This window comes from Telmatherina bonti (assembly GCF_933228915.1).
Source record: "Telmatherina bonti genome assembly, chromosome: 5".
Taxonomy (NCBI): Eukaryota; Metazoa; Chordata; class Actinopteri; order Atheriniformes; family Telmatherinidae; genus Telmatherina; species Telmatherina bonti.
Genome location: NC_136623.1, coordinates 28,868,780 through 28,886,981, shown reverse-complemented (window position 1 = coordinate 28,886,981; position 18,202 = coordinate 28,868,780). Strand labels below are relative to the sequence as shown.

General features: G+C 40.0%; 1 protein-coding gene across 1 annotated transcript; it reads left to right on the top strand.

The window, feature by feature from the left end:
* Nucleotides 1-433: 433 nt before the first annotated feature.
* trmt11 (tRNA methyltransferase 11 homolog) lies at nucleotides 434-15,022 on the top strand (the record flags this gene model as incomplete). Its single annotated transcript, XM_079241151.1, has 13 exons — nucleotides 434-511; nucleotides 991-1,056; nucleotides 1,199-1,272; nucleotides 1,439-1,520; nucleotides 1,636-1,728; nucleotides 1,822-1,956; nucleotides 2,035-2,191; nucleotides 2,287-2,367; nucleotides 3,158-3,322; nucleotides 3,608-3,680; nucleotides 3,880-4,014; nucleotides 10,720-10,840; nucleotides 14,882-15,022. The coding sequence occupies 13 exons, from the start codon at nucleotides 434-436 to the stop codon at nucleotides 15,020-15,022; spliced, it is 1,401 nt and encodes a 466-aa protein (XP_079097277.1).
* Nucleotides 15,023-18,202: the final 3,180 nt, after the last annotated feature.

The following is an 18,202-nucleotide window of genomic DNA, read 5'->3' as shown; positions in this document are numbered from 1 at the left end:
CCCTGGACAGCTCGCCAGTCCATCGCAGGGCTATATATATATATATATATATATATATATATATATATATATATATATATATATTAGTGTAAACACCTGGTTTGAATGCTACTTTATTTTTACTTTTACTTCTACTTTATACACCACTGAATAGAATAGAATAGAATAGAATAGAATAGAATAGAATAGAATAGAATAGAGGTAAGAATAAAAGTAAGTAGAATTATGATACAAATAAAAAAAAGAATAGTTAAATGCATTAAAATAATAACCATAAAGCCACATTTTGCAGTGTTTTAGGGGGTATATAATATTAAAATGAAAAGCAATGTAAACTTTTTTTTCCCCCATTTTTGGAAAAGTATTCACGATACGGTACCTTGTTTCACAGCCGGGGTTTCAAGCCGGACGTGTTATTGAATGCGCATCAGAGATGGCTGTTCCCGGTGGCAGAACATGTCTCCAATATTTATTACATCTTGCTCAGGATAATCTGGATTTCAGGTTACCGGTAATGTTATTTAATTTCTGTCCTCCCGTGTTGGGCTTTGTGTGTAAAACGTCTCCTCTCCCTGCGTGTTTCTGCTTGTATTCACACCATGGAGATCTGGCTCTGATCACATGTAGTAGGATTTAGTTTCAAGGGGAAATTTTCCATATCTTGTCACGTTTACACGTTTCTCTGTTTGACTTCCTCGTGGGCTGAGAGCTCACATTTGCACATGTGTTTCTTATCGCATGGCCTATCTCTGCTAATCCACAGTGAATGATTTTGTCCAGCTTTTTTTATGTCAATGTATTGCTTTCCTGAGATAAACTATCCCACAACAGCAATTTAAACCTCTGCACAAACAATAATAAGCATCTTATGTATTCTTTTGTCAATCTGTCTCTCTGATGTTGCTATTTAGGAAAAGTGTTCATATCTGATGTTTTCCAATCAAATATAATGTCTATGAGTACTCATCATGTATGTTTTGGGTCTTGCAGGAAATTAAAGCTCTTCTGGCACTCAGAACAAAAGACTTCTGCCCTTGTGAAAATTTCAGAGAGCAGGTTGGGAAGTCAACATGTAGCATTATTGTTAATACATTGTTTAGTGACAGAATGATGTTTTGGTTGCAGTTAAATGAGAATTATTTGGGACTTTTCACCCAGTTGCCAGGTAGTCACTACACTTTTTGTTTGTAACCTTTAGTCTCCTTTCTGGTGCCTGGATGGTTTGTCTGAGGATGATGTTCGCAGCGTGATGTCCAGATCTGTTTGTGCAAAGTAAGTGTTTTACATTTGTAAGAAAAAAAAATGCTGCTTGCAATCTTTGATAATGGAATAAATTACATTTTGTAGGCCAAATTAGCTGCAGCTCAGTCTGGCACCACAATACCTCAGTTATATGAAGTAGCTTCAGTCTTTTTTTTTTTTTTTTTTCTTTTTCCAGGTCTGCCTTTGAACTTTGGGGCCATGGAAAAACACACAGCGAACTCAGAACATCCATCTTAAACTACCCATCTGAGAAAATGGTTTGCGATGCTGCAGCTTGTAGTCCTTGCACATATGAAATGGTTTCACTGAAACATGCATAGCATACTGTGCCTTAGATTGAATACATATCTGTTCTCCCTCACTTCCCCATAGAGTCCATTCATGCACAAAGACTCTACATACAGAATTAATGTCTACACTTTCAACAAAACTTTGCAATTTGCAGACAGAATCAAAAGGATTGATGTGAGTATTTAATGTTAATACAAAATACATTATATTTAGTGTCCTGTATTTTGAGTGAGTGTGTTAATGTCGGGCTTTGTTCTGTGTTACCAGGCTATGGAATATCTTCCCTTTGAGGGCACAGTAAGCCTCAAGAACCCTGAGCACATCTTCTCTTTGCTGGAGGATTATGGCACAGACCCCAACAACATTCCTGAGCATCCAAACTATGTCTACTTTGGCAGATGGGTGAGACACTTTGGACTTTTTGTTAGACATAAACTGAGGGGATCCAAAAGCTGAGCAGATGTTTTTGTTGCACATCAGATAGCAGATGGTCAGCGGGAACTGATTCGCTCCTACAGTGTGAAAAACAGACACTTTATAGGAAACACCAGCATGGATGCTGGCCTCTCTTTCATCATGGCCAATCATGCTAGAGTGAAGGAAAACAACCTTGTTTTTGACCCGTTTGTTGGCACTGGTAAGTTTATGCTGCCACTGCTAGCTGGACATAGATATGACTACAGAGCATCACACTGTATCAGTATACGCTTTTTCACTCTGAATCTGTTTCAGGGAGCCTGTTGGTAGCATGTTCTCATTTTGGAGCTTATGTGTGTGGAACAGACATCGATTACAACACTATTCATGGCAAAGGTATGTGTTGTCTGCCAGATTTTCAGTTATCGTGGTGTAAGACTGTATTTTATACTGTTAACACACATTTGAATTCATGCATGCCCGTGTCATCCATCCATCCATCCATCCAATTTGATTTAATTATATTGTTTTTTAATATTTTATTTTATTGTTTTATCTTATTTTATTTTAATATTTTATTATTTAATTTAATTTAATTTCTTAACCGCTTAGTCCAATTCAGGGTCATGGGAAGCTGGAGCCTTCCAACCATGGAAGACAAACAACCATGCACACTCACAATCACTCCTAGGGACAATTTAGAGCAGGGGTGGGCAACTCCGGTCCTCGAGTGCCACAGTCCTGCAAATGTTAGGAGTTTCCCTGATGCAACACACCTGATTTAAATCAATGGCTAATTAGCAGACTTGTGCAGAGTTTGATGTCAAGCTCTGCACAAGTCTGCTGATTAGGTCTTATGTGTGCCAGGTGTGTTGCAGCAGGGAAACTCCTAACATTTGCAGGACTGTGGCACTCGAGGACCGGAGTTGCCCACCCCTGATTTAGAGTAACCAGTTAACCAGTGGACGGTGAGAGGAAGCTGGAGTACCCACAGAGAACCCACACACACACAGGGAAAGCATGCAAACTCCACACAGAAAGGTCACCGTTCGAACCTCCCCCCATCCGAGGCTTGAACCGGCTGACCACAGTGCTAACCACCACGCCACCATGCAGCCGAGCACATTTTCATCTTCCAAAATATTTCCTGCACTCTGTAATTACTAACCGCGCTTTTGTCCTTCAGGTCGGTCTAGCCGTAAAAACCAGAAGTGGCGAGGACCGGATGAGAACATCCGAGCTAACCTCCGGCAGTATGGAACAGAGAAGATGTATGTGGATGTGATGGTGTCTGATGCTTCCAAACCTGTGTGGAGAAATGCTGCTCTGTTTGATGCCATTATTACTGACCGTAGGTCCTTAGTTCATTCTAAGCAAACCACTTAGTATAGAACATTTTCATGGTTTTTTATCTTTATTTCTCATTTGACTGAAATTTTAGCTGTTATAATATATCAGCATTCAGAAAATCTGCATTTAGTTTTATTACCTGGGTCCACAGCAGAACACCCATCCAGTCATGCTGATGTATGTCAGCTGAACACTTGTGAAGAGTAACAAAAAACCGCCACACATGCATACTTGTACAGAGATTCATGCTTTCAATTCTAAAATGACCGGATGCCTTTTTTGTTAGCTCCATATGGTATCCGAGAGTCCACAAGGAGAACAGGCTCGCACAAGGACATGGCTAAACCCCCCGATGGCATGTAAGCTGACCTAAAATATCACAAACACACCTTCAATTCTTTTCTCTATTTGTATCTGTGACAATACTTCATAGTTTTTTCAATATGTAGAATTGAAAGACTTGACAGAAAATTCCGGAAAACTATGGAACACCTGAGAAAATGTTTTCCTACACAATGCTCTGTCATCAAGTTTAATGTTCTTGGATGTTCTGTCCAGCTATGCAGAGTCTCATGTCCCCGTATCGCTGGCGTACCACCTGAGTGACATCTTCACAGATCTGTTAAACTTCTCTGCCCACCACCTGGTCATGGGGGGGAGACTTGTCTATTGGCTGCCGGTGTACAGGCCAGAGTAAGTAAACACAATAGCATCACCAGTTAGTTCCAGTCTCTAATTGGAAGATTAATGGTGTGATAAGAAAACTAAAACCTCACATTATACTAATGTGCTCTTTGGTGTGTCACTGTACAAGTCACGTGTGGAAGTCAGATGGCCAGGCAGCTGCATCATTAATGGTGAAAAACATAAATAAGCTTGAGGACAGTGATCCTTCGGACAAACACGTTACAGACGCCAGTTAAAAGCAAAACTGTGTTTTGTAACATCTGAAATGTGAAAGTTAGCATATTACTGTTGCAACAGTGGGAGCTTCCACCTGCAGAAAGGTCCTGGTTGCCTGGAAACCTGCAGCCCAACGTCAGTGTTGCTGGAGATCTATTTGCCTTTATTGGAATAAATGTCACATCCACGTGCTGTTAGAATGACATTCTGTGTCCAGTCAGGATGGTAGCAGTCACACCTTGTGATTTCAGCAGACAATCCAGCAGGTTAACAGGAACAAGATAGAAGAAACGCCCTGCATGAAATGGGTTTGGTGGGGGTGGGTAAACAGAAAGAGATCTTTATTGGACCTCTGAAGGCAGATCACTTTATCTGTCTGCAAACGGATGAGAAGTGAGATTCAATGCTTCGCTGCATCACATGAGTGAAGGTGGAGCTCTTTTCAGCTTATTTGCTCATTTATAGAGCGCACGTGTGGGTTGATTGGTGGCTGTTTTTCCTCACATGTGAGCAGCCTTAACGGGCCCTCAGCTGTCAAAACTCCTGATGAAATAGAATTGCTGAGTAATGATAAGCTGCATGTCATCTCAGTGTCATCTGAGTTCTGCATTTGATACGAATAATGTTCAGGTTTACCATTTTAAAAACATGCTGAGGTATAAGGATGGTAAAATCAGACAGGAAGGGAACTCACGGCGGTAAATTGTTATCTTTGATAAAAACTTACTTTCTTCTTTTCAAATATTGTATTGTAATTTAAAAATAATTATTTGACGGATAATCTGGCTGCATTCAAAGATATTTTTAAAAAATGTCATTAAAGTTGATAATTAATAATATATTTGATCCTGATTCTGTTCCATGGTGACGTTGATCCTCCATGATTATACCTTTATTTTATATAAGTGAGCACCGATCAGGGCTAGTTATTATTGTTTTTGTGGTGGTGGTGTTGAATATAGTTTCATAAAGTCAGACGAGTTACCACTGCTGTGTTTAGGAAGGAGTCTGTATCACAAGAACTTTATCTTTACAATGACCTCCAATGAATCTTTGGAAAACCTTAATGTTGTTTGTTACTGATGATAATCCATTCTCACTGTGAAACTTATCATCTACTTTCATTGCAAGTACACATCAGTAATAATATGTTAACTCAGTGGAAACTGTTATGAGTCTGTTTTAACGAGGAAGGTGTTATAAACGATTATAACTCAATTTAAACTAAACTTCATGGAGCAAACATAAAATAGTTTTCATGTTTCATGCTGCGTCTCTAATGTCGAATACCTGTTGACATCAAAGTTCTGTTTGTCTTCTTGCTGTTAGCTGTCTGGTTGTAGCTGTCAGCAGCAGAGCTTTGGGACAGATATAGCGCCAGGGTGGAGACGTATGTTTTGTAATTTGAACTTGTCATAAGTACAGGTACAAATAGTACCTGTACTTAAGTACTCATACTAGTTAGTAATACTAACCAAGTTTATAAATTAAAAAAATAGAAGTGAAAAAAATTTAGGGTTGAAAAAATAAGCAAGTTAAATTTGCAGGTTAAAGTACATATAAGTTTCCTCTCTACCGAACATTTGACACACATTTTACACGCCTACTCGTGTTTCCTGATTTGAAAAATGTATTTTTATTTTCAGACTTGTAGAATTAATCACTATTTGTTATTACAGTTTCAGATATGGAGCCACAAGTAACAAAACCCTCTCCTCGCTCCATAGATGGATAAAGCAGCCTAAATTTCCTCAGGCTTATAGATTTGCTAAAAGAGCCAGTTGCTTTCATTACCACAACCTGAAGCAGAAACTCCAGCTGTGTATTACCAATTAGAGGAAAAGTTCATGAACAGAGAGAGAAAATCCAAGAGTGGAAAATCTCCAGAGTGTAAAGATAAGGACTTGGTTTAAGGAGAGTCACATCAGGACGCGCTGTGTTTTATTTGACAGGTTTGAGGTGAAGCAGAAGGCATTTACACACACACAGACTTTTTGACTGTGATGGCAGTTTTAAGAGAGAAAAATACCGCATTTCATTGTAAAACAAAAGTAGCAACTTCTTGGATCAAGAAATGATGCTGTTTAAAACCATTATACACCTCTATAAACATATCTTCACAAAGACAGAAAACAGGTTTCAGTTAAATGCTGCTTTTCTTAAATACTGATTTATAACAGTAGGGGGCACTGTTGCACCATAAACCAGAGCTCCACAATGCTTTCTTGTTCTGAGGACTTTCTACAACATTTAAACACACCGTTAACCAATCAGTTCATTCAATAAAATTAAATTACAATGCCTATATAGTTACATTAATTTGGAAAAACTTTCATTAAACCATTTAACATTATTTAGTGTGAATGTAAAACTGGTTGCAGACTGTCCACCGCTCTTTTCTGCTTTAATATCACACTTCCCAGCATTGTTACACCTGCTCCAATAAGCACTTTCCGCTGTCTGTAACCACCAACGCTATACAGGTGTGCTGAGACAAACCACATCTGAGTGCTGAGCTACTTTATGGGCTGACTGCATGGCTCTGCTGAAACAAAGTTTTATATTGTTAAAAGTTCTGCACATTATCTGAAAGTGAAGAAATGCAGGTGTTCGACCGTAAAGCTAAGAACAACAGACTGCAGCATCATCCAGAGTAAGGGGGAAGAAAATCCCCACATGGCTGGAGCTCTCTGATCACTAAATTACAAGACTGGAAGGAGATGAGCTAATCATTTCTGTGTAAGTGCGTGCTTGTGCGTGAGACACACGGAGCGCATGTACGAACGCAGTGGCGGGGTCACTGTGCTTTTACTGTGTGTGTGGTCTTATGTATGACCATACGTCAGTGTCATTTATGCACATTTGTCTTTGCTGCTCATCTCAGCGGTGCTCAACGCCGTGCCTGTCAGAGCGCTGTACCAAAATAAACATCTGAAGCCGACCAGGCGAGTCAGATATATGAATTATCTGTCTCTATGGTCTGTGAGCTGACCTGTGTGTGCGTGTGTTGAATGTGTGTGCCTGTCTGTAGGGCCAGACGAGGCCTGTCTCCTGGGCCTAATCTGGGGCTCTACAGGGTAGCTATCAGATTTCCATCTCCCCCCTACCACCACCACCTATGTGAGCGTGTATCTGTGGTTGTGATAGAACAGTATGGACTGTGGGTCTGCTTCATGAGAATAGTTGACTGTTTATATATATATATATATATATGTATATGTGTGTGTGTGTGTGTGTGTGTATGTGTGATGACAGGTGACACGAAGTCATGTCAGCAAAGGAGAGCAACTAGACGAGTTCATACCACTTAAACTCCCCTGTTTTTCTTGAAAAATAAATGGAGGAAAAAGAATCAAGACAGACGACGCAGTTTCAGTCATCACAGCCATAAAATGACTTAATTGCAACATAAACACGCGAAGCAACTCTGTGAGGCGGTTAACACAAGTGCAGAGTCTGTGAGTAGTAATGTTTCGGGTTGTCGTTTTTACTTGAGTAAAAGTTTTTAACGATTCAGTCAAAGTGTTGTGACATCGCTGTGGATTAAAATGGACGCATCCTGCTGGAACAAACCTGCACTAAATCCTCCCTTTTTAGGAAGGTTAGTGTTTAAAACAAGAAAGGGGAATATCTTTGTTTTCTATATATTTTTTTTTATAGTTATCAGGATGTTTTTACAAGTGACTTTTCTGATCTTTACCAGGTTTTATTAATAAGTCCTTAAAACCTAAAATGAATTAGAATCAAACCTCCGCCAAGCATCTCATTTCCACCCATTCTGTGATTTCCACTCTATGTTCTAGTCCCACATTCCTGTTATATGTAAACACTATTAGATTCACAGACACACTGATGATTAATCCACAGTGTGTTAACTATATTCTATTGTTTGTTGCATGTTTATTTCTTAATTTGTTCTATTGCAGTGAAAAAAATGTGAAAGACCCACGTTTTGTTTTTTTTTTCCCCTTTTCTGCAACGTAGTATCCAGATTTTCACTGAATCTAAATCTGTCTTGATGTCTTGCCAAATCTGGTGGGAACTTCTGTATTTTTTTGGCAGGGTTCACATCAGCTTTTTTGATTAGAATCCGAGTCTGCTCACCCAGAAAGTTCGCTTCGTTTGAGGAAATGTGAACGCACCAAATGAATTCTGATTCAAACAAAAGTGTAATTGGTCCGCCTACAAACGCAGGTCTCGGCGCATTTGAAGTAGCATTGCATTGTGGGTAAATACATAGTGATCGCGTTGAGAGTCCTCTGCCATGTCTGTTGTTCATACTGCGGTCATTGTTGCATTGTATTTCTGCAGGATACTTGCATAGGACAAAATAAAAAACCTAAAACAGAGATAGTTTAGCTTGGAATGGAGTATTCTTCACATGGGTCTTGTCCTCTCTTTTGCTAAATACTAGTTCAGCGCTACATTTGGTGGAAATAGGGATATATTATTGTAAAGGTTTACCTCGTTTGACTGAAGTGTAGCGTGAACACAATCTTGGTGCACATGGATACAACGCCCTACAACTAAGCCGAGTCCAGAATCGGACCGAGTCTAGCGGACTATCCTGATGGGTATGCACCCCTGTGGAGTTATATGCACGTAAACTAAAAGTGGCCCTACCTCACAATTATGAAGAATCCTTCAAAAAAAAAGTTCCTGGATTCAGGTGGTGAGCCAGATCACTGCCAAAATTTATTAGAACCAAAACCCTTTGGCAGAAAAGAAAAAAAGAAAATGCTACCAGTAGTTTTTGCATGAAGTTGCTAACAGACAAATAACAGCAAAACTTTGCTTATCTGTGTTTATGATGTTAGAAAAGTAATGGCTGCTTTCCACCAGTTTGGAAGGGTTAGAAAAATACTGAACAAATGAGACTTGTTGGGAAGGATTACCAGGAGAAAGTTTTTTTTTGTTTTTTTTTGCAAAGTCTCTTCTGAATGAACTCCCAGACCGGAGAAATGTTCTTTCAAGAAACCAAAAAGCAAATGTTGGAGTATAATTCACAGCCTCACGTTAGGAGAAAACACATCATTAACACACACACCTCACACCAACCACTGGGTTTGTTTTGCAGCCTCAGCACCTGGACACTTAGTGGACACTTTGTGGTTATTGAGTTTACTATAAACTCTTCTGTTTACCAAGGTGTGTTTGAGTCAGATGTGAGTCCATCTGTCTGACAGCTAAAACCTGCAGCTGGACCGTGATGCTAAACATTCGAGCAAATCTACAACAGAAGAGCTGAAAAAGTAAAGAATCAAGTCCAGACGTGCAATCCAACCTGATTGAAAAGCTGTGGTGGGACATGAACAAAGCTGTGCATAAACCTCAATGAACTGATGAAATGTCAGGAAGAGTGGGCCAGAGTTCCTCCATAACAATGTAAGAGACTGAGAACATCATCAAACGATGACTTCGGTGCTTCTACACGCTGTTGGATCGCAGAGTTTCCGATCAGCTTCTCATACATGAAAGAAACTGAAAGATTTTTCTCTTTTCCATGCACAAGTTAAGGCTGATGAAAATGAAGATAAATCTGAAAAGCATCGGGGTTGTGAAGATGTGAACATCCTTGCTAGATATCTGCGCTGCAAGCAAAACACACCTGATCCTTCAGTAAAACTGTCTGTCATGAGACCTGCAGATGTATAATGTTAATCCCGATCAGGCTTTTTAAAGGGCTCATAAATAGCAGCGAAAAAGATTTTTCTTTAATGCGTCCTTTACTGAGGCGAAGGGTCTCATGGAAAAAGTGAAAGCAGACCAGCAGCGAAACACTCCACTCCTCAGTAACAGGTTCTGATTGGCAGGAGAGAATTATTGCCTGGCTGCATCACCGTAGCGACCAAATATCCCATCACTGCCGAGGCCCACATGTGGCCTAGGCAACAAGACAAACAGAGATGCACAAATCTGGCTTTGAGTCAGGACTGTTGCTGCTCTGGTGGTGGTTTGGAGAAAGTGCTACTGACACAAATATGCAAACACATCCATCAGCCGCAGTTAATAGGCCTTAACCTGGCCTGGCCAGTGATGACAGAGCCAGCAGTCAGCCTGTCGGCTCACATTCACTTTTTCCATCTTCGTTGTGCAGAGGAAGCCACCTGAGCTTTACAAGCTGTGATCTGACTGCGCTGCTTGAATGTTTAGTGTTTGTTTGGGGAAACAGGGAGGCATGCGCAGAGAAAAGAAAGGCATTAGCACGTTCTGCAAAAAGAGCTGGCAAAGTTGACAGAATTAGTCTGAGTCTGTGTTCTGGCAGCCTTTTAACGGCCCCCACATTGGATCTGCACAGCATTTCTGTCACAACCAACTTAAACTTTTCCTCACGTTCAGTTTTTGGTTGTTTTTTTTTAACACGTGCACATTTAAAATAGTTCCCTCCGATGAGGGAATCCGGTCTGCCTTCGTGTTTCTGTGTCTCTGGTCTTTTCTTTTTGGATACTTAGCAGTAACTGGACGCATGTGTGGTTTTTTTCTGTTTGTTTCCAGGTACTGCGAGGAGATGGTCCCTCTTCATCCATGTCTCTCGCTCATCAGCAACTGTGAGCAAACGCTCTCCAGCCATACTTCACGCCGCCTCATCACCATGGAGAAGATCAAAGAGCCTGAGGTATCCATTTTTCAACTACCAAAATTATAAATGAGCAGCCGGGGACAGGTAGTTTATTATACTTGAGACGTTAAACATTTCCCAGTTGCAGGGTGTATTTTTTTTTGTCATGTGATTTGCGTTGAGCTGCTTGCTTGATAAAACAAACGGTTGAATAATTTATCAGCACAATTCAGTCCCTTTTTTGACATTGTGCAGTTTAAATGGTTTGATCAGTAAAACAACCTGAACATTAATCAGAAAGGAAAAATAATCTCAGCCATAATCTCAGTGACGGTGATCTCAGCTCAACTGCTTTCTGTAATTTCATAGTTTAGTTTCATTTTTGGTTGAGAAATGATACAACAGGACCCGAAGCCCTCGGCTCGTTGGCCTGGTTTGTGTTTCTGTGTTTATCCTCGTCTTTTTCTGCTTCCTGTCCAAAACAAACCCAAAGTAAATGACGTTTTTCTTCACAACAGCAGCTGCTGCATGCATAACTTCTTATTTCATCTTAATCTCATCATAGTCTTGCTGTGAAATCAAACCAAATACGTGTGAGATTACTGCAGAAATACGTTACTGTGTGGGAGGAAATGTACCTGGAAACCAGTAGAAAACTGAACTGGTTACGTTCTCCTTAAACAGCTTATGTCAAACCGGAACCGGAACATAGCAGCCCATTACTTTTGGAATTAGTAAAGTAATGTCTGATGAAGAACTGTGCAAAAATAAATGCCAGAAATCGTTGATAAAAGTCTTCCATGGGTACATTTATTAGAAACCCATCAGGAAATGGTAATGATAGAGACTTTTACCAAACGCCAGAGTCAGGAGAAACACGGGAGAACATTCAGGTGCACTTCAGAAACGTCATGACGACCCAGAAAGAAGTGAAGCCCAAGATAGAATACTTCATTATAACCTCTCCTGCTCCATGCAAACCACCAGAACCTTTGGGATTCATTTTAAATGAAGGCAGAGTAATAGGGGCATAGTTTGTTTTTTTTTGTTTTTTTTTTTGTGGTGGTATACAAATTTTGACCTCAAAAGAGTAACATGCTGACTTATTTTGTAATTTTGTATAAATACATATATAATTGAAATATGAAAAAAACATATATATTTATTTTTATTTTCTTTTTTATTACTCTTCAGCTGCTAGCTCACACAATCTTTGTTAAACAGTCATGCAGCGGGCGTAGTTGCAATTTCCCTTTGGGATTTGTGCATTATTTTTAATTTTTTCCATATTTCATCTTTGTAATCAGCAGGGTCTCTGCTTTGAAATGACACCTTTTCCATATAATTGCTGGGGTGTGTTGAGCTTTGTTTTGTTTGGATAGCAATGCATGGTAGAGCCTTTTAGCGTAGTTTATGCCTGTGATATTGTTAATCTGCATGTTAGGATTGCTGCTTCATAAGGTTTGCAGAGACCCTCTATACTGCGCACATATCATGTTGCCCCCTGTACAGATGGACTATCGTATTAAATTTCCCACATTTGTATTTTTATTTATGTTCTTACTGTAGAAACATTTGTTATTAATTTTAAGTAGCATAGTGGTTATATACATATAATCACATATCTGCAGGGTACCTATCCATGTACTTTTGAATATTTACTGTATTTGTGGGAGCGTAAAAGCACTGATGAAAAGGAGAATTAGTCAGAAAGCCATGGACACCGGCTTTCTGTGATTCCATTTGTTAATGCTGTTAGACTAAACCAGAAGCTCTGAGTGAGACTAAACGATGCTGAAAGAGCCAAATCTTCCAAGGGAGCCAAGTGAAAAGAGTTGAATCTTTTGAGAGATGAACATCTCTTCACTGGTGGAGAAGCGTTGTGCCTCGTTACACATGTCGACAGTCTCACACTCTCCCTGCTGGAGCGTTCTGGTTACTGTTTCCATTTCCACTTCTATTAATTCACACAGAAATCCTATAGGTTAAGCTTGTAATGAAGAGTTACACTGAAAAAGAGAGCAGGTCTGGTACTTCTATTTGCTATTTAAATTTCAAACAATCCACTCCTTTGCATGTGCAAGCATGAGCAGCAGCACACATGTGCAAGTAAAACACACATGTGCCTGCCTGCTTCTTACATGCATTGAGTTTTTTTATTTCATAGAAATGTTCATGCAGCTGCCTGAATATGTTATGTTCATATATGAAGTATGTGTGTTTGTTTTTACATGTCATATGACTGGAAGTGATCGTATCTGTCTGCATGTCTGGAGTAAATCTTCTCCAACTGGCTGTGATTGGCTCATTTCTTTTATACTGGAAACCGAAGTGGCTTAATCACACGATATGGAAAACCATCCATCTTTGGATCTGTCATCCATTCCACTTGAAAACCTCAAATTGCTCCCATAAAAGCGTCTTGTGTGACACACACACACACACACAGTTGCATGATCTTATCTGATTGGTATCTTTGTCTTTTCTTTTGTTCCATTTCTGATTAATCCTAAAATTTGCACCTTTCTTCTCTCTGTAATCACAGCCTGATGTTTTTATCCGACACGTTGATATGATTTGCGTTCACAAATTTTCTGTTTCGATAGCCATCAACTTTTCCTTTTACTCAGAATAAAAACCAATTTTTTGTACGAGACATGATGCAAAGATTGGAAAAATCACATGATTATAGCATGTGCTGCCTTTGAGAGCTGCAACTTCCCCGTTCAGAGCAAGTTGTTACTGGTGTTGAAGTAAAAAAAATCAACCAGTCTTGTCCATCTTTGTGTGTGTTACTAATTGGTGCTCATTTTAGAGCCGTGATGTTAAGTGAGATAGTACCGCTGGGAAACAGAAAGAAACAGTCAGCTGTGTGCATTTTTGAAGCACTAGCTGCTGTGACATGAACAGGTACGCCGGGTTTTGTGCTCCTTTGATGCGGCGCTGAGCTGGAGTCAATCACGAGTTGCATGTCCTGCAGGCGTTCTGACTGGTTGCTGATTAGAAACTCTCACATTGTGTCCGAAAACCACACATCAGTAAGTGTTAGTGGCTCTTTATGTATTTATCATATTTGAATTGACAAGTATAAAAAGAGCTTTAGCAGCAGTGGCCCCCTTTTTTTTTTTTTGCAGGAACATGTCTCTTCATCCTTCTTTGAGAAGACAACGTCTGCAAACTCGCAGTGTGTCAGAGTTATGTGCACAAAAAACACTGTTCCTGTTCTGCTTTAAATGCCTTGTGAGCAGTCCAGATTTTTCCATGTTACTTGTCTACATATGTACACTTTTAACCATTTCTGCCTTAGCTTTGGTGTTGGTATTCTCGTAAATAGAAAATGAGTTGTCACTTATTGCATCGTTTTACTATACTAGTGCCACATCTGTTATCTACAACTGAGGTGTTACACACATAAAATGCCTCTTTAGGTGGACTGCAAGCTGGTAATAAGCTTGTAATAGTATTCATTGGGAATTATTGCTTTTTATTGAGAGCAAAGCCATACTGAATGCTGCTTGTCAAGATGATGGTGATAAGTTGCCAGAACTTTCTTCAGTGTGTGAGGGCTTGTGTGTTTTCCTGCAGAGTGAAGCTTATAAACATGTTGTAAACTGTCAAAATGACGTTGTGAAGTTATTGTAACATGGGTTTTTATTCTGGGGTCATGTTGAGGGTGTTCCTCCTGAAAGATCATGGAAAATGTTTCCATGTTGCTTGGCAGCATCAGAAAGCAACAGAGAAGAGGTGATGCAGACACACTACAGGCCCGGTGTTGGAGTCATCACCTCATTATGTCTCTTCCCATTCGTTCGCTTCCTCCCGTCATGCCTCTGTTGATCAGCAGCCACCTTACTACCAAAACAAACTGTTTATCATAGGGAGTTTATAGCAAAGTATTTATATTATTGATATAGATGGTGGTCAGGTGTGTTCGAATAATGTAAACATGGGAAAAGTGTGCACGGTGGGAATTACTTTATGCTTCTTTACCAGGGAAAAACTGATTTCCAGGTTTTTCTGTTTAGCTTTTAACTTTCCAAGCAAAGATAGTTAAAAGATTCCCCCCCTTTTTTTTTTTTCTTTTTTTTTTGTCTGTAGGAACTGGACAGCCTGGTTCATCTATCAGACCCCCGCTTCAGCCCCTACCAGGGACACAACGCCTTCAGAGAAAAGTATTTCAGCGGCCTGAACAAAAGAGTTGGCAGGGAGGATGCAGCACCTGATGGATGTGGAAAGTGACTGACCCTCCCACAATAAAGAGCAGTTAATCTTTTTTACATGTATAAAAGGACAAAAAAACTCATTTTAGTTTGTACATTACTGACTGTATACTCAAAAAGAAAACTGTTTTTTAAAATCTTTTTTATTGTTTTTATTTCTTTGCCAATAAAAAGAAAAAAGATGTTAATTTCTAGTTCGTTCTTTTAAAAGATCATTTATATTTCTAACGGATTAAATAGTAAATGATCATTTCATACTTTATGATCAGTGCAAAGCAACTACAAATGTACATTTCTAGATCTACTCGTGCTTTAAATACTTGGCAGCGATTTGATAATCATTTTATTAATTCATGCATTTGCATAATCACCACTACTTTTCAGCTTCCAATGGTCTCATATAAAGTCATTAAGGATTTTAAGACCAGCCGGAGGAGAGCAAGGCGAGCTGCCAGCAAGTCCGCGCTGGTGAAAGTGAGAGTGGCAGTCTGTCCACAGCACCTGCTATTGGAGACTCAAACTGATTAATAATTTTTTGTTAAATTAACTTTGAAACACAAATTGTGACACCATCATCCATCTTTAAAATCTGTCCACGGTGCAGCGGGACTGGAAGCCATCTACTCTCTGGACAGTTTGATTGGTCATCGTCCAGTCAAATAGAAGCATAAAGACAGGGCCAAACTTTAGTCTTACACACCACACATACTTTCTTTTGAATTGCACGCATGAACAGATGTTTGTAAAAGTACTCCTGTTATTGTTTACAAACTCAGATTTCCTTTTACAAACTGAAATTATTTGCGAACATTTATTTACAGCTTCCAGATCTTTGAGTCATGTTGCTCTTCAGTCTTCAGGAACATCAGCTTGGAAACGTGCCGTCAGCTCTGCCCTTCCTGCATGAGTGTGCGCGCAGTGCTGGAGAATGTGGGGTCTGTTTGAACCTGCTTCACAGTGCAGACCTCTGACCTGACTACATTATTAACTCACTTTTGACGACTTGTTTTAAGAAGACGGCCGCTGACTCACAAGGCCTCTTCTCAAAGAACAAAATCGGAGTGTTTTACAATTTACTTTCATGGTCCTAATTTATTCAGAAAAAACAAGCGTGTTTAGGTGAGAGAGAGCGAGAGAGAAAGAGAGAGAGAGAGAGAGAGAGACCTCCCTGCACAGACAGGAGCTCAAATTACAGGGCGTCCCCACTTCTGTACACCACTACAGTTAGTCAGCAGCTTTTGTTGTTTTCCAACCGCAGTTTACATGCAGCCTGGCTCATTATTCATCTCCGGAGAGCGAAGTCACGGGCCTTCAAGTACATTACCCCGTCGCTCTGTTTATCAGTTGGGCCTCTGCCTTTCCACCACGCTTCCTTCTTCACTCTGCTTCACAGGCAGAGTTCAAGGCACCATCACATGATACCCGGCTCGCCATCATTTGCGGTGCGTGCTGTTTACAGTTCCCACAGTGCCCTTTGTTATCCATCATCATCATGCAAAATCAAAAAAATTCCATGAGGCAAAGTCTTCTCCTTCCTTTACGTATCACTTCTGTCCACTTTGTAATTTCCTGCTCATGAAAATGAGGACTATGTTTGCCAAAACAGACAGTCTTTTATACTGTACGCTGCAGATTGTAGTTTTAATGCAGCTGCTTTCTGTTACCATGTTTGAGTAGTGCTGTGTGTGTTTGTGTTGCCACCATACAGTGATAAAACGTGTTCTCAAGAGCACTCAGTCTCCACTGATGCAGACTATAATTAGGGAGTGTGTGTGTGTGTGTGTGTGTGTGTGTGTGTGTGTGTGTGTGTGTGTGTGTGTGTGTGTGTGTGTGTGTGTGTGTGTGTGGTGGTGGGGGGGGGGGGGGATCCTCTACACACCATGTAATGCTGTCCAGACGTTGGGGAAATTCTGTTTGTGAACGTGTTTATACTTGTGTGTACTTGTACTTAAGATCTGGTTTTGTTTTATTTTGGATACTAACTGCAGCAGAACAGTTTCCTGATGTTTTTCAGCGATAATAAAGTGGTTTGAGTGCTAACTTGCAAATAATAGTCTTAGTTCAACCAGCGGTTCGCTTGGTAATTACAGAGATGGACCGTCTTTACTAGCTTTTAATTCTCTCTGTGAAATCATATCTGTTTGCCCTATCTCTCCTGAGCGTTTGCGTGTTTCTCCAGTCTTGTATCCCTCCATCAGTTTCTTCTTCACCTCATCAGAAGACCTCCTCTACCCTTTCCTCCTTAGAGAGAAACCCCCCTGTAGGAGGAGAGGACCACTGTTTTGGAACAATGAGTCCTGATTAAACTCCCCCTCTTAAACTGACCCTCAGCTGGCTAGTAAGTCTTGGTGAAAAGAGACACAACCTAGAGGTTAAATTTAAAACTTTAATCTTTAGGTAAAACATGTAGAAGTGCTCAAAAGTATAGACTTATGTGGTGGTCTCACCTCAGTTTCATGTCAGATCTCAGGATTTTATGATTTCTTGTATGGTACATGGTACATAAGTCTTATTTAAACAATCTTATAATAAAAAAATCTAAGAAACCCAACAGCATGCACACTCACACAGTTGCTTTGCACTTGAAGGGTTATTAAAAAAAAACAAAAAAACAACTCATCTGGACTTTATTACTTTCAAAAGAGAAATGATATTGTTGGAGTTCAACTGATTGAGAAAAAAATATGAAGTAGAATAATTCCAGTTGACAAACTGCATCTTAAATGCATCGGGGTTGTGGCATAGCCTGGCAACAGATGAGTCAAAGATGCAACACACTCACTGTAGTGGTGCAAGGTAACACACACCTGGCCAGATATAACAGGTAAGCTCTCCATAGACAACATGTCAGAAACTAACAGCCAACAGTTTGACATCAGTGGTGCATCAGTGGGAAGTTACTATACAGTAACAAGAAACTGATGTTACTGGGAGTGCACGTGTCCCTTCCAGCCAAGTTTCAGTGTAAGAAATTATACGTTTTGCCCAATCTTCTGCTCTTGTTTGCAGTCATAATTTGTCTATTTTACTTGCCAAAGATCTTGTGATGATTGAAGGAAGAGAGTTCACTCTTCTCTTTTCTCTCCTTTGTGCTCCTGTGGTCCTCCTGCCAGTGGTCCTGGCATGGTGTTAGGAATTACCAGGATTGTGGACAAAGTTTTATGACAAATTAAAAGAGACACACAGTTGGTCCAGTGAA